At 28.6% G+C, this 17,386-nt stretch overlaps 1 protein-coding gene across 1 annotated transcript in view; it reads left to right on the top strand.

The window, feature by feature from the left end:
* The window catches only part of LOC118195950 (uncharacterized), a 162,321-nt gene that overhangs the window by 115,842 nt on the left and 29,093 nt on the right, over nt 1-17,386 (top strand). Inside the window, exons 15-17 of the mRNA XM_035367293.2 lie at nt 892-1,020; nt 7,005-7,177; nt 12,489-12,658. Of these exons, the coding sequence (XP_035223184.1) occupies nt 892-1,020; nt 7,005-7,177; nt 12,489-12,658 (472 nt within the window). The remainder of the gene's footprint in view (nt 1-891; nt 1,021-7,004; nt 7,178-12,488; nt 12,659-17,386) is intronic.

Raw genomic sequence — 17,386 nt, 5'->3', positions numbered from 1 at the left:
CAGTCTGCAAAAAATAATAATCCGGATCCAATTCGAAGATTAAGGAACAACACAATCTGCAACATTAACTGAAATAGATAATTAGATAATTTTAGCTTAGCTTATCCCGTCCGTTATACATTAAACGCGCATTCGTAAACGTATTTTGCGCACGCGCACACACAAATTCGCAGCGGTAAAGGTCAACGCGACGCATGCGCAGATAGTTTGTAGCTTTGAGGTCCGGATTATGGGTGACCGAATTAACGACTTTTGACTGTATATATATACAAAATTACAAATACATACAATTTTGTAAAGATATTGCTAAGCAATCAGGATTTGGAAAACTTCATACTCTGTAATTCAAATATTTTTACAATACTACTTTTTATGAATGTGTAATATATTTTGTACTGGAAAAGTTAAATTGATTTTTAGCCATTTGTTTTTTATGTGTAAAACCTAAATGTAAATTTTTAAATGCCTCTTTAATTTGTTACTATTAATTTACTTAATTTTGCAATTTGTATTTCTTTTGATGTTAAGTACATAAATTATGAAAAATATCTCTGTTGACTCTCTATCAACAAACTGTTATCTGTAATTAAAAATTATATGTTTTTAAATTATATGTTCTTTTGCTGCCTGATATAGAACTGAATTTATTTGAAATTGATGAAATATATGCACCGATTTATGTTATATCAACATTGATTAGTTTAATAATTTTATGCATCGTCATTGTATATCATTATTTAGTTTTGATAGATATATGTTTAATTTAACTAGTAAGATTGCTCTAATTATTAAAGTGTGAATGATTTTTTTATATTTTTTCTATAATAATCATCATTATTGATAGTATTAGTCTGTCAATTATTATTAGCTAAATTTATTGTTGTTTTCCAGGTGCAGAGTGAAGTATTTAGAATTTCATCAGAATGCTATTAAGAAACTAACTGAAGATCATTCATCAAAATCAGCTATGGAAATGAAATCTCTGAGCACTAGTTATGAAACTAAAATAACTGAGTTAGAGTAAGTAGTATTTCTTTGATTCTTCTTTGTCAAGTTTATAATTTAAAATGTTTTCATATAAATTAATCTTGAATTCATTTTTCATTATTAGAACTGAATTCATTCATTCATTATTAGAACTGAATTCATAAAAAGACAAAATATAGAATAAATTATTCACTGGTAATTTCTGTGTACATTTTTTAAGGTGCACAAAGTATATGTATACACAATGAGCACAAGAGTAAAAAAACTGTTCAAAACCTAATTCGATTGGATGCTGTTAGCAGCCACCAGATAGTGGTATACATTTGCCCATTCTTAGAGCTTGTGCATTGCTTTACAGAAGACAGTTCCTAGAGTCAGCTCTGATCCAGTTGTTACAGTTTTCTGCATTACTGAATTTCTGAAATGCTCATAAAATTTTGCCTTTTAAGGTGAGATTTTATTTCAGGGAATAGAAGATAATCTGCAAGTGCTTGGTGTATTTTTTATCTGCAATAAGCTACTTGCCAAAAGTGGCATTAAGCAAAGGATACTTTTTCCCATCTTTCTTTTCAAACAGTCGGTATGTACCAGCTGCATAAAATCAGACAAATAATAGCAATTGAATTTCTTTCCTTAAAATGACACTATTTTAAACTAAATTATTGCTGCCTCCTGTGTTTCAGCCATTCTTCCATAGAAATGTTAAAGAATTCAGTCAGTAATAATGGACAATTTAGTCTGATCTGCACCTGGCTGACCAATGTTTTCTAAATATGTTTGATAATCTTGACATCAGGGTTTATATGAAGGCCATTCACTTGCTTTAGTATCTCTATTATACACAGTTTTTTTTTTTTAATGTATAGTCATAAATTAATGATTAAATTCAAAATTACAGTGCTTATTAAGAAAATGAGTAAATTAAGATTTAAAAATTATCTTCCTGTATTCATTAATTTTAATTGAATAATATCTAAAATAAGTGTTTTATTTTATGCTAACAGAAAACTTTACTATTGGTTCTTTCGGAGACGGCACACCTTTGCTTAAGATGTTCCCTTGGGACAAATGGGAATCGAAAGGAATCGTCCAGCATGGCGGGGCTTTTGCATCACTAAGCCTACCTTTAGGGAAAAAAATCACAAATGAAGGGTTTAAGTCCTAACATCATAACTTTTGACACTATTTTAAATTATTACTTAAGCTGTCTTGTAATGTTAAAATTAACGCTTAATAATCTTTTCCCTTTACTTTACATGAATATATGTATAAATTGCTTACTTTGAGATATAATTTTCAGAAGCACTATTCAGATTATTCCAAAGTTTTAACTGATAAAATACATTAATAAACCCAAAACTTAATTTAAAAAATACAAGAATGACTGTTTAGAAGAAGTAAAAAAATTTTTCACAGGAAGTGAAAGACAGACATTCAGTGAGCTCAGTTTCTGACAGAATGTTCACATGAGAATTACTAGATATATCGCTGTGTAATTCTTTAGAAAAGGAACCATTACTCTCATCCATGTCACTAATTGGCTCATTTATTATGCGAGTATATCTTTCCTCTCATAAATAACGTTTGCTCCCCATAGTAAACTGAAGTCAAGGCTTTCGAAAATAAAAAGGGAAGTATGTGAAATACTGTACAAAGTCTGTAATCTGGACGTCCATAATCTGGAATGATCTATAATCCGGACCTCAAAGCTACAAACTTTATGCACATGCTTAAATGCATATGCCTTTACGCATGCCGTTTAATGTATAACGGACGGTATAAGCTAGGCTAAAATTATCTAAGGCATTTCAGTTAATGTTGCAGATTGCGCTGTTCCTTAATCTTCTAATTGGATCCGGCTTATTATTTTTTGCAGACTGTGAGAACAATTTTATAAAAATTAAGCTTGAACTTTCGATTATGTCAAAAAAAGTTTCCAATTCTAGAGCTGCCAAAGGATCTACAAAGCAAAAGCATGTTTCAGTGTCCATTAAACAAAAAGTGAAATTGCTGCAAAAAATGGATAAAGGCCTATCCGTCTCAAAATTATGCGAGAAGTGTGGCATTGGAAAGTCCACTATATATGACACAAAAAAAAACTTTTTGAATTTTTTGTGGAAGCATCTTAAACAACTTACATTGAAAGAAATGTTTAATATAGTAAACAAATAAATATTAAGCTTTTTTTTTTTTTTTTTTTTTTTTTTTTTTTTTTTTTTTTTTTTTTGTAAATTTTGATACTCTTTAGATCATAATTGTTCTTTGTTTCATAAATTACGATTTCGTATTTTAAATTGTATAATTTTTGCTTGCCATCTTACCAGGTTTAAATTGATGATCTGTAGTCTGGAAAAACCCCTAATCCGGAATCGCCTAAATCCTGACGAGTCCAGATTATGGAATTTGTACTGTATAAGCATTAAAAGCAATGCAAAGTGTAATAGAACCCCCACACAGTAACCATAAAAGTCCTTGCATAGCAGCAAAAAAAGGATTTCTAGGATTTGTATTGATTTCTATAGTCACCTTTTTGCTTGTCACATCTCAAACTGAAGCATCATTGATTTTACATTTACTGAATAACTGATATGCCTGATGCCAAAATGGCAAATGATTATTTATTCATTATATTTTTGCTTTCATCACTACATGATTATTGTGACATATGGCAGCTTGAGAAATGATTCATACAAGGATGTCAAAATGCTCATATATATATATATATGAGCATTTTGACATCCTTGTATTTTGACATATATATATATATATAACAAGCATTCTTTATTCGTAAAAAGCAAATTTAAAGTGAATTAAATTTTAAATGAAATTGAATTACAAATATATGAATATTTGCTGTGAATTAATCTACAATATCATTTAAATTCTGAGAGCATATGTAAATAAAATGCAAGTATAAAATCTATGAATAAAAATATAATTCCAATAAATTTTTTAATCCTAAAAATTTATAAAAAATGCATAAGTGAATAATTGTTGAGCAGGCAGGAGACAGACTTATCAAGAGGAAGTTGCCTCCAAACTTAACTCTTCAATTATTCAATTCGTGTTTCATCATACATGTGGGCAAGGGTAAAATGAAAATTCAAAACCAAAAATAAAACCAAATGTTGTTAATTACTAAAAAAAAATTTAAACAAATAGAATTTTTAGGAATTAAATTTCAAATGAAATATATGTTTATATATATATATATAAACACACACACACACATTACTAATTCAATACCAAAGAATGTGGTAACCTTTTATGTTGACATAACGCTTGGTGATAATTCAGTTAACTGCACTTTGATATGTTAAGTATGTTGAAAAGGAGTAATTTAACAGAAATTTCTTTCCATATGCAAAAAACAGATTTTATAAATGATATTCGTACACCAAAGGATTACATTTTGGCCTGTTTGAATTAATGGGAACTGATTTGTTGTGCAGCTAAACCTTAAGTATATATAAGAATTTATTTATTTGGGACTCTAATAAGCATAAAGTATATGCAGGAAATAGACATAAGTGTAATGAATAACTATTGTAATGCTGAGCTAACTTCAGCATGCAATAGAAGCAGAAGAAAATTTAGTGAGCCACACCTCTTTAGTATCTAGTCAAATGATACATCATCAATAGTATGTAGTGGCTGTGCTTTATGATGATAGCCTTGAGTTTGAAAGTTTTCAGATATCATCACAAACAAAAGGTGAAATTTTCCAATTAATGGAGGAATTTTATGAAGAAATGTGAACAAGTGATAATAAATGAAAATGATATAAGTTTTTCATTTCTATGGCAATGCCCCAATTAACTAATGAACAGCGAAATATGCAGAAAATCCAAAAAATGTCACTACCAATAGTGACGAGAGTGACAAAATGTTGCTGGGAATGAAAGAATTTCAACTGGGAATTTAGTGGGAATTATCAGCATGGCAATTATAGGACTTGAACAGTGGAATTTTATAACTGAACAAAAAATTATGCTTATCTATAGAATTAAAGAGAAAGTGTTGACACAAAAAAAAGGAAGCAATCTCAAGGCTTAAATAATTTACATTGAAAGAAGTGTTTAATTAAAACAAACAAATAACTATTGAACTTTTTTTCTAAGTTTTAATTCCCTCAAATTCATAAATGCTTCATTATTTCACATTTTTGTTTTATAATTTCTATCTGTTATCTTACTAAATTTAAACTCATGCTTTAATATGCAGAAGAATGTACCAAATCCAGAATCACAGAGTCCAGATCTTAGTCTTTGTACTGTATATATATGATTTTTAGCCGAGGGGGGGGGAATAATTCTTTTTAATGATTTTGATCTTTTAAGTAGACTGCAAATACCTTATCTTATTGAAAAAAAAATGAGATTTTTTTATTTTTAAGCCTTAGACATATTACTTAAATAAAAACGTTTTTTGATTATAGTGTTAAATAATATAAACATATTATATTATTTAGCATAAAAGTATTGTGATGATTCCTAAAACTGATTGTTGAGGTAATAAAGAAACTCAAATTCTCAGTCATTCATTGGTTTTTTAGGAAATTTAATTAAAGTAGCTAAAGTTAATCAGTTGGTTCCATGACTTCTCTGGAAAACTCTTTATGATGATGCAAAATTTTAATAAATTAATTTAATTAAAGAGCTTATTTTATCTGTCAGTTCATAATTAAATGCTAAAGTTACAGTTTAAATGAGCTAAAGTTGTAAAGTTATTAAGTTTATTATGAAGCAGAAGACAGGAAAAATTGGCAATGCTCTTACCGGGACTCGAACCTCGACCTCTCAATTATGTGCCAAGTGTGTTACTGTTACACCATGAAGGCATGCTGGAAGGAGGGAGAAAATACCTCATGTAACCCCCCTTTTAAAGGCAACTGATGATTAGGGCACCCAGTTGCCAAATCCTGGTGATGAAGAATAATAATCCACCACCTTGCTTCAGGACTCAAACCTGGACCTCTCGAACGTGTGCCGAATGTGCTGCTGTTACACCATGAAGGCATGCTGGAAGGAGGGAATAAATACCTTATGATGTCATCATAAAAGGTATTTGTTTCACAGGTAACCATCAGGGTAGTACCAAGGATGACATAAATGTTTAATTCAAAATCACGATTAATCCAAGGGCAGTTTTCAAGAAACACAAGAAATTTACTCATATTATAATTATTAAAAAATGCTATCAATAATTTACCTGTGCTTTTAAGCAGTTGAATGTGTTTAAGTTCATTTGATTCCATGGGTTAAATCAGTATTTAAAGCAGAAAAGCATGCTGTAAAAAATTTAAAAAAAAAAAAAAAAAACACCGTTAGAAATGAACTTGTGTAATGATTATGACATTATCTGCTGTCACATATCATACATTTTTTTACCCTTTTCATATTTTAGTCAGTTCTGTTTTACCTAATGATTTACGACAATAATTTTACCATCATTCTCAATAAACAAATGTACCCCCTTTAAAAAAAAAAAAAATAGAGCCCAGTTAATTTGAAATCTGGGTAATCAAAAGTTGACTCTGTATCAGTTTGATGCTACTTGATACTAAATACCTTATGAAGTCATCATAATCTAGTAATCTAAGAATAATATTTAAATCTGATACCTGAATCAGTTTCTTGAGTATTTTAACATTTCAAACCTTATAATAGTAATTACATTATTGCTTTATAAAAAGTTTAATACTTTGTTTCTAAAAAGATCAACTGGAGATGTAACATATATATCGAATAACAGATTATGCAAATTTTTTTAACATTGTCAGTAGAGTCACTACAGTCGTCTTATTACCCACAAGAGACGTATTTGGAGTGTTTTTTCCCTTCCCTAATTAATGGTTATTAAAATTAATTTCTTGAAACTATAATAGCCATTGGCTCCAAATTTGTTTATCTTGTTTGTTTATTAACTTCTATTATTATAAAGTTTAATATAAGCTGTGTATATATTGCATGCTTGTATTCATTATTAATTTTTTGTATTTAAAATTATCTCCACAGGAAAGAGAAACAATTTTTGAATGATCAATTACATGATGCGAAATCTCTGTATTTGAATCAGATTGAAGAAAATAAATCCCTGCAGTTAAAATTAGATAACATTACTAAGCCCAAAGAAAGAGAAGAAATTGAAAAGGAACTTCAAATTGAATATGAAAAGAAATTAAAGCAATGTAATTATTTTATTTATTTTAATTGTTGTAAACTTTAGTTATTTAAATTTTGTGTAATATCACTTATTCATTTAAATTTTTGTCATGTTGTTTAACATCGTAGTTTTTACTTACATTTTTCTTAAAGAAGTCAATTTACTTGTATTTGCTGTTAATTCTTTTTATATCTTTATGAACAATATTAATTTCTGATTTATTCTTTTAGAGCATCTTTTTGAAATTTACTAATTGGAAGAAAAACCCGGTCTTAAATTATTTAGACAGGATGATGCAGTAATATAAAAGAATAAAAATATTAGATAGAAGTTGACCATGTCAAAACTGTAGATAATAAAATTTATCCTTTACATTATTAGTCCAAAGGTGAAGGACTATTGTTTTCGTTTTGTAATTTTGCTTTGAAAACTTTAAAAGGCTGCATCACTTTTCAAATCATTACCACCAAATACTATCACCCTGTATTATATTTGAAGAAATTAAATAATGAAGAATCTTAATAAATGTATGTTTCACGCATTGTAATAGAACAACGGTACCTAGAGCTATCCAATTTTGAATTCAAGTAGGGGCCCAAATTTGAAATTCAGAAATTGTTTTATTATCGATTTCATATTTTGTGAAACTTTAAATGAATTTTTGATTAACAAACTCAACCAATTTAAAAGCGAGCAATGGCAACACTCTACCGGGGGGGGATGACTTTTTATCTCCAGCGTGCGGAACTGTGTATCGGAAATTCTAAAGATATGCTCATTTTAAAATTATTTTGCAGCATTGCTGTTGAACTGAATTTTATGTTTAAGTACAAAGAACATGATATTTAATAAATAAAGGTAACTCACAAAACATTAAAAAAAACACCTCTTTGGAAGGAATTTAAAATCTGAAAACTTTCAGGTTTATTTATTTATTTTTTAAAAGAGAGAGAGACAAAGAGAATCATTTGTATTGAATCAAAGAAAACAGAAATCAGACGTTTTTAAAGCATTAGACAGATTTTCCTTGTGAAATAAGATAATTAAAAATAATACTTTTAACTACAAATTTTATCCAAAGTACTAAAATTTGAAGTTGTTTTTAAAATAATCCTAGTTATGTTTCTGAAAGTCTTCAAGAGAAATTAAAGAAAAACTTAGTTTTCACAATAAGAAAACACGTTCAGTTGAATAAAAATAATTTTTATTTTTTAGTGTCTCTTTTACATAAATACATTAAGTTCCTTTAAGAGTTCAACAAGTGAAATTCACTTAGAGAGAGATCCACTGCAGTGAAGTTACACTAAGTTAAAGCAGGATTTCTGTAAGTTACAGGTTGTGTATTAACAATCACTGTTAATGGTGAGACCATGAGACAGAAAATTCATATGAATGGCTACTTTTGCTCTAAAAAGTACTGACACTGAGTACTTGCTGATATACGTGCCTGTAATATTTATTGAGGTAGTGATTCTGAATGTGTTGAATTCGTTAATACAAAGTGTTATCAGGTAGTATGAAGAGAAATCCCTTTATAATTCATCAAAAAATGCATTGAAAAAATAGGAAAGAAGGAAAGAGCTTTATATTGGTGAGCTATTAATTCTGTTGTTCATTTTTTTGGTCGCTTTTATCACTCATCTTAAGCATTCTCTGTAAATTGTTTGATAATGGGGAACAAACTCAAAATAACTGTGGTTTTCCAATGCTGAAAAATAATGATCTTGATATTTAATTTATTCTGATATATATTTCTTAGTTTCAGTAATGATTTTTCCACTCATTGTCATGACTGTATCTTTATTTCAATATTATATAGTATATTCCATCACCTGTTTTGGCATGTTTTAAAAAGTTTCCTTCAGCATTTTTACAATCTGTCATTTCCTAGATGATAAAGTAATGGTTTTCTTTTTGCTTATACTAGACTGTGCATAAAGTTTTCAATAATATGACGCAACTAATTTTCAGTCAAAATCACATGATATAAACTTTCGAAACTGAAATCTTCAGCGATCAGATGTATGTAACTTTCTTTTCAGTTTAAAAAAAAAACTGTTTGTAAGTTTACTTCAACGACTAGGAAACTTTTGTAAAATGTTTACCAATTTCATATAAATTTGTTATTGCTAAAGACCCTTTATGTAAAATATCATTATCTCTTAAGAGATAAATTCAGTTCTGGTAACTGATGTGGCTTAATTAAGAATGCAGAAAGAAAGCTCTAAGGAGGAAGGGAGCGATAAAACCCTTTTAGGCTTTAAAAAATTACTATTTTTTCAAACATCTATATAGATCATATATAGAAAGGAATTTTAACGGCTAATTTTCAAAGAAAAACCTGTTCGTTACACCAGGGTAGACCACTTATAAAACCATTGTTAAGTGTGAGTACAACAGGATATGCTGTAGATGTTTTAGGGCCTTATTTTGTTGGTAGAAAACATAATGATATTTCCACAATAACAGATTACATAAGAAAACAGGCAGAATTAAGAAACTCCTTATTTGAAGATGATATTATAATAGATGACAGGGGATTTAGAGGCAGTATCAAACTAATGGAGAACTTATCTTGATCATCAGAGTGTGACATTTTTTGCAGATCCAAAACCAACATACTTACTGAAGGAGCTACTGAGTCTTAATTAATGAGATCCAAAATGGGTGGTAGAAGCTGCAAATGAGCTAATAAAAACATTTAAAGCACTTAATCATGCAATGCCTAATTCACAAGTGCCATAAATAGATGACTATGTTAAAACAGTGTGTAGTATTTATTTAGATCTCCAAGAATAACAGAAGATGATGAAGATAGAATAATTGCAGAAAAGATGTTGGCATTGTCATATCATTCAGATGATTTACAAAAACGAGTAAATAGTAAAAAGTGAGTTATCTGACAAGAAATGACAGATAAGATGTTTGGCAGATTTTCCACATTTAACAATAGAAGAACTGAGAGGACTGGCTGTGGTTTGATGACAATGGACTGACCATCTATCAGTTGAAGCAACCAGAGAATTATAGGACTGAACATGGAAGAACATGGTCTTTACAAGCTGATTATTCATAAAGAATGCTTTGAGAAAAAGGGTTTTCATTCAAATCAAACATACATCATCGAAAGTATATACTTTATGGATTCAGTATAATCAATTTGACGTTTAATGCAAAGTCAGAGGTTGTATAGTGGGCTGTTGCATTCATATTGCGTCCATACAGTGGTTTCTTGGTTATTATTATAGACACACTCGGCATCACACATTAAAATCATAATGCATTATCTGGATTTATTAGAAAGTGCTGCTGGTTGGTCTGACTAAAAAGTTGAATGACAAAGATGTAGTAATTATTAAGTTTTTTGTAATATTTTGTTTTTAACTGCATTTCGTATAAATAAAAATACTGAAAAAATATTCATGCTATTATTTCATACTCATTTGTAACTATTAGAACCTTTAGTACCACAAATGTAGAATCTTTACGTAAGTGAGTATTGAGATGAAACTATTTTTTTTTCTTCAGTGGTACATAGGTAGGACTTTTGAATTTCTACCTATATACCTATATATTTACTACATACATCTAATTCTCTATACCACAAATATAGAAAATCAGCTGGGGCCCAATAGGGGCTTATCACCCCCTTAGTGCTATCATGAATCTGCTGTAGTGGCTCATGGGATGTAAATTTATTCCCATGTCCCTATGTATATTAATGCAAAACAAAATAACTTTCTGCTAATTCTTCTGTAATTATCTGGAAGTTATTAATCTACTACAGACACTGAAAAAGTGCATAAAAGTAATCCTCCCCCATAAGTTTATTTTATACAGTTATTCCTTGAACAATTGTCTATTCAAGAAGCTGGGAGTACTAAGAGCCTACACTCTTCTAACTCCATGTATAGTTTTTGACTTCTTCACAGTTAATTTTCTTGCTGTTGAACCATCTGTTTACAAGATGAATTGCTTGTATTTTAACAGCTACATTAATGTTATCTTTACAGATCACAAAATACCATAAATAGTGTTTATTAACACTCGATGTCAAAAATGAGGTTTTGTTACAAATTAATTGTTCTAAAAGCATAAAGTACATATTAACAAATCAACTTTTTTTTTTTTTCAAATGCCATTGTTTTTCTTTACTTGTTAAGTTACCCATATAAATGTATTACATATGCTCATTATCATATTGTTTAAGGTTTTTTGTACTACTACAGTTAATTTTATGGTTTATCTTGCATTAGCTTGTATTTAACTCACTGGTAACTGTGCTATGTTGAAGTCTGTAAGTATCTGTTTTCTAATAATTGTATTTGTTCCAATGAATTTTAGTATTTTCAAGAGTTTTGCATTTATTTTGTGGTATTGAGCGATAAAATAGTTTAATATTTGCATATATTTTATGCACTTATGGTACTCTTAATATTTTTTTACTTCATAATTTATTTATCAGTGGGTTTTTTTTTTTTTTTTTTTTTTTTTTTTTTTTTTTTTTTTTTTAATATCCCAAAATTTCTCAGAAAATTTACATTCAAATCTTGCTGTAATGAACCTCTGGATATAATGAACAAACCTTCAGTCCCATCCAGTTTCCTATGTAATTAATATTATTTTATACTGTTTTAATGAACCTCTTGGAGTATGAAAATTGAATATAACAAACTGTATAGACATCCTTCATTGAATTCCCCCCCCTGAGATTTTTGCAAGTTTTAATGAAAAAATAAGTAATAATTAAAATCATCCATGTTTAGGATATTAGGATTCACATTACATCCATAAAGAAAATCACTTATACATTATTTTTCTTTTATTTTAAGACTCATATTTCTCTGTGTTTTAAACTAAGGCTGTATGAGACAGGATGGTATCCAGCTCCAGGAGAATGAGGATACAGTAATCATATCTTACACAACTTTAAAAGGACTGAAAAGAATGAAAAGCAAATTTTATTATTGCACATAATAATAGTCCCATATAAATCTTAATATGGATTTTTTAAATCAGATTTATTACTGTCTTTCGATAGATGTTACAATGGTAATCTGATTTTTCTTTATTCATCATTCAATTTTTACATGTTTTTATAAGATAATCCATTTTTTATTGGATTTGATACAGCAAACAAAACTTATGAAGTGCATTAAAGTGGGATTTGACTGTATTTGGAGAAAATTACATGTATCTAAAATTGGGCAGTTCAAACCCAACAAGAATCAAATGTATTTTTAAATGTATTCTTTGAATTTCTTTGACAATCAATGTATCATTAATTTACATTGAAATATTATCGACTAAATTATACATGATGTGATTTTTTTAAGCTAAAGAGGAATTGCACAAGCAGTGTAATGACTACTTTGAGGCACGTTTAATAGAGGAAATTGAAAAGGCTCAAGTTGATTGGATAAAGCAAAAAATGGTTGATATCAAGAATTTTATTGATTCTACAAAACAAAAACTTGATGAAGAGTTCCAAAACTGTTTGAAAAAGGTGCTTATTTTTTTATGGTTTGTAGTATAACTGTGCATAAGTTAAATATAAATTAATACCATCTATATCTAAATGAAAATATTAGTTTGTGATAATAAAGTTAATTCTTGAACATTCTGGGAAAAAGAAAATTTAACCTGTAAAAGATAATGTACACGAGTTAAAAAAAAAGTGGAACTGTACATTTTCTGAAGTGACATGTTGATTTTGTTCTAAATTTCAGTTCTACAATTCAAATTATGCCGAAATGCCAAATTTTTAAAAAATCGTAGCAGCATTTTTTTTTTTTTTTTTAATTAGCAGTCAAAATTTTAACCCCGCAGTGCTAACTAAATTTGACAATATTTAATAATATCAGTTTTTAAATTAAACTTACTTAATTTATTCTTTCATAACTTGAAATTAGGTTTAGTCTAAATAAAATTAATATATTTTTTCTGCTTTATTTTTTTAATTTTTATGAATTTCTCAAAAAAAATATTTATTATAACCTATAAAATTTTTATCATCATCTTAAAGTAGATGTATTTCTAGACATGTTTGCAAAAAATTAGAATTTTTTATTCAAAATATCCGAAGATATAAGGGGTGTATACATTGGTGCATTTTGAAATTATCGTTACTTATAACAAATATGTTATAAGCCATAATAATGCCAAATGTGGTTTATGCAGTTTATAATAGTCTTCAGTGAATTGCAATAGTGACTGTGTAGTTCACGAACCTTGAATTTCCAAATAAATGTTTGCTGAGGAATATTCATATAGAATTTCTTTATTCTAATTTTTATTAATGATGAATAATAAGTATTTATTATGAATAAAAAATGTTAATTATTATTTGTTTTTGAAATATTTATATTTATTTGATATATAAAAAGTAATTTTTTAAATAATAGCAAGTATTAATCTAATGTTTAAAGTTTTTTTTTTTTTTTTTTGTTCTGTAAGAGTAAATTTTTATCTTTATACCATTTTATTAGCTGCTCTTTTATGAGCAAGGAAATTTATCTGCAATCTGAGAATGGTGTATCACATATGTATTTAATAATTCATATGATGTGCGAAACATATTGTGAATAAAACATCTTCTAGATGTTTTAGAGTGATAAAATTTACTCGAATATAAATTTTTCTCTTTTCTATGTATAGCAAGTGCGACAAATAAAATTATTCTGATGTTATTTTATGTCAAAAGATATTTTTGCCATTAACTGCATAATATATTTTTAAATAAATTCTTTATATTAGAAACTGCTGTTAATAATCAAAAACCCTTTTTTCAAAGCATGATATGTTTTTGTTTAAACTTAAGATTTAGAATTATCAGTTTTTAAAAGTCAAATTAGGTTATAAACATCCAAATAATAATAAAATAATAAACATTCAAATAAATAATCATATAATACAAATCAAATTAATTAATCAAATAACAGAAATTTCAAATGTTACTTAGAAATCACCTGCAGCTATTCTGGATTTGATAGCCAACAAGAGCATAATCTAAAAATACTTTTTTTTTTTTTTTAATCTTAATAACTTTTTCTATGTAGCATATTTTCATTACATATTTAAAATTCTAATTTATAATGCATTTAGACCTGAATTTATAATGTAATCAAGACCTGAATTTGAATAATTAGTAATACATAGCTAGCTGTCAACTGTCTTAGTTTTTCAATACATAATCCGGTTTCCTAGTAGATTACCATATCTCCTGGTTTTTAACTAAGCCATTACTAAAACATGTGTTTAGCAATAAAATTTGCATATTTTAAGTTTCATTATTGAACTAATGAAACCTAAATTGTGCAAATTTCATTCTTTTATCCCTAGTGGTCTTCAGTATAATTTTTCTTATTCAATTTTATTTTGTCTGAATTGTCTTAATCTGTGTAGATATCTATAGAATGCTATACGAAGATTCAACCAAATGTTTAATAGTGAATACTTGTATTTAATTTTGTTTTAATCACTATGCAGTGTCATTAGGTGCATTTTGGAACATGAAACAGAAAAAATATGCAACATCTTCTCTGGAATTCAAATTCCAGATGTTCCGATTGCTAGAAGGGTGTATTTAAAATATACTGCAAAAGCACAGGTGCCTTTGGACCTAATTGTCTAATCCTGATGATGACGATTTATCATTCACCACATATTAGTTTATGCCATTGTAGAGCAATCTTTCAGTTTTTTAGCGGCAGGAAATGTAAAAAATGTGCAGTACTGTCATCCAATTGCTAGAAGGGCATATTTAAAATACATTGCAAAATCACAGCGGGGAGCTTTGGACATAATTGGCTAATCCTGATGGTGACAAATTATCATTCACCACATACAGTCAAAAGTCGTTAATCCGGACTCGTCGGGACTTCAGTGATTCCAGATTATCGATTTTTCCGGATTATAGATCATCAGTTTAAATCTGGTAAAATGGCATGCAGAAATTATAAAATTAAAAATATGAAACCGTAATTTACGAAATAATAAACAATTATGATCTAAAGGGTATCAAAATTTACAAAAAAAAAAGCTTAATATTTATTTGTTTACTTTATTAAACATTTCTTTCAATGTAGGTTGTTTAAGTTGCTTCGTTTTTTATGTGATAATACATTCTCTTTAATTCCATAAACAGACATAATTTCTTGTTCAGTTACAAAGTTCCGCTGTTCAAGTCCTATAATTGCTGTGTCGAGAATACCGACTAATTTGTCAATCGAAATTTTTTCGTTTTCAATAACCTCTGTCACTTTCTTCACTATCAGAAGCGAATTATAATAACGAGGCATTTGATTTAAATCATATCAAAGACGGAGTACATCGAGAAGAAATACCACATTTAGTAAGCAATTATAAGCCAAATAAAATAAAAACATCTGCCCTTAAGATAAGGATAGTGTTGACAGATCAACTTCCAATTCATTGCGCATCGCATCACGGGGTTAAAGATAAACAAAGTTTAGATAAACAAACGTTAAAGTTTAGATAAACAAAGGATATGCCTTTATCCATTTTTTGCAGCAATTCCACTTTTTGTTTAATGGACTCCGAAAGATACTTTCGCTTTGTATATCCTTTACATATTAGTAAATATATATCGGAAATTCTATTTAAAATAATCGAAAGTTCAAGCTTACTTTTATAAAATTGCTCTAACAAACAGTCTGCAAAAATTAATAAGCCGGATCCAATTCGAAGATTAAGTAACAATGCAATCTGCAACATTAACTGAAATAGATAATTTTAGCTTAGCTTATCCTGTCCGTTATACATTAAACGCGCATTCATAAACGTATTTTGCACACACGCAAATTCGCAGCCGTAAAGGTCTTACGCCGTCAACGCGACGCATGTGCAGAAAGTTTGTAGCTTTGAGGTCCGGATTATAGATCATTCCAGATTATGGGTGTCCGAATTAACGACTTTTGACTGTATTAGTTTATGCCACTGTAGATCAATCTTTCAGTCTTTTAGAGGCAGGAAATTTAAAAAATGGGCATTGCTGTCATTGAGATTGTATGAACTCCAAATCTCCTGACTGGTAGCCAGATTTGTTTCAGTTACATCATGAAGGCACATGGTGAGGACGGAAAAAGTGTCTTACAAATATATGGTGCATTACTAAGTTTATCCATACAACAGTGTTTAATGTAATTATACAAGAGTATATATATTTTTTAATTTTATTTTTAACAGGTTTAAAAGTATTTTGTTAAACTGAAGCCTTTCATCCCTACTCAGAATTATCTCAAGTTTAAGGAAATTACTTAATGATATTAGCCAAAGAATGTAAAAGTTAAAATAGGTAATTAATATCTATTGGAACAGAATCATAATGTAAATAGTTGAATAAATTGAATCATACATTAAATAGAAAATTAAAATCAATTTTGAATTCTTTTAAAATGCTGTTGTGATGCAGCTTGAAAATCTCCTGGAAACTCCCAGTTTATAGTAGGTGAGCCCTCTGGTATTTTTTATTTCAATTTGGCAGCTATGGTAATATGATAAATGATAATTATTGTAACATTTATTTTCACTTTATTATTATTTCTGTTACATTTACTGTTATTAAAATTTATTAAAATTCTTCTTATAAAATAATTCAAAAATTGTAAAAACTGTCCCTATTTGTGCACATATTTGGTAATTTCCTGTCAGTCAAGGTTTTAACGGCTGCATTTCTACTCTGTCCTTCAACTCCACCAAAATGTAATAACTAACGAAATAAGTTTAACTAAGGAATGGAAATCTAAATGTAGAGAGTATTTGCAATTAAACCATTGGTGCTGTGTCTCATATTTGGGCAACTACACTGGTTTTTGGTAAGTTTCTGTCTTTTCTAGTTTACAAATTGAGCATAAATGGCATTGACTGGTTGTTTAAATATGGCAAAGCAGTTTGAGGGTATCTATCTAAGGATAGAAATGCTTTCATGGTGAAATTTTCTAATGGAAAGTGGTTAATATTCAAGTAGCATTTGGGGGAAAGTGCAAAAATTAACCTTGCAGTCATCTCATTTGCCTGGATTAGAATTTGGGACAAATTACCAATATTCAGCAAACATTAACTGCTTGGCCACTGATGAGACCACTCAAATTGAAAGCCAAGTTAGTCTCTAATTTACTATTTGATATGAAAATATTTGAAATATTATTAAATTCTTAGGCACAAAAAGGAGAGTTGAAGATTAGTTAATGCATTAGTTTTTAAATTACCCAAG

Source organism: Stegodyphus dumicola, chromosome 1 (genome assembly GCF_044657685.1).
Source record: "Stegodyphus dumicola isolate Sdum_Otavi_A_Nest chromosome 1, ASM4465768v1".
NCBI classification, from domain to species: Eukaryota; Metazoa; Arthropoda; class Arachnida; order Araneae; family Eresidae; genus Stegodyphus; species Stegodyphus dumicola.
This window is presented reverse-complemented; position numbering and strand designations above follow the sequence as displayed.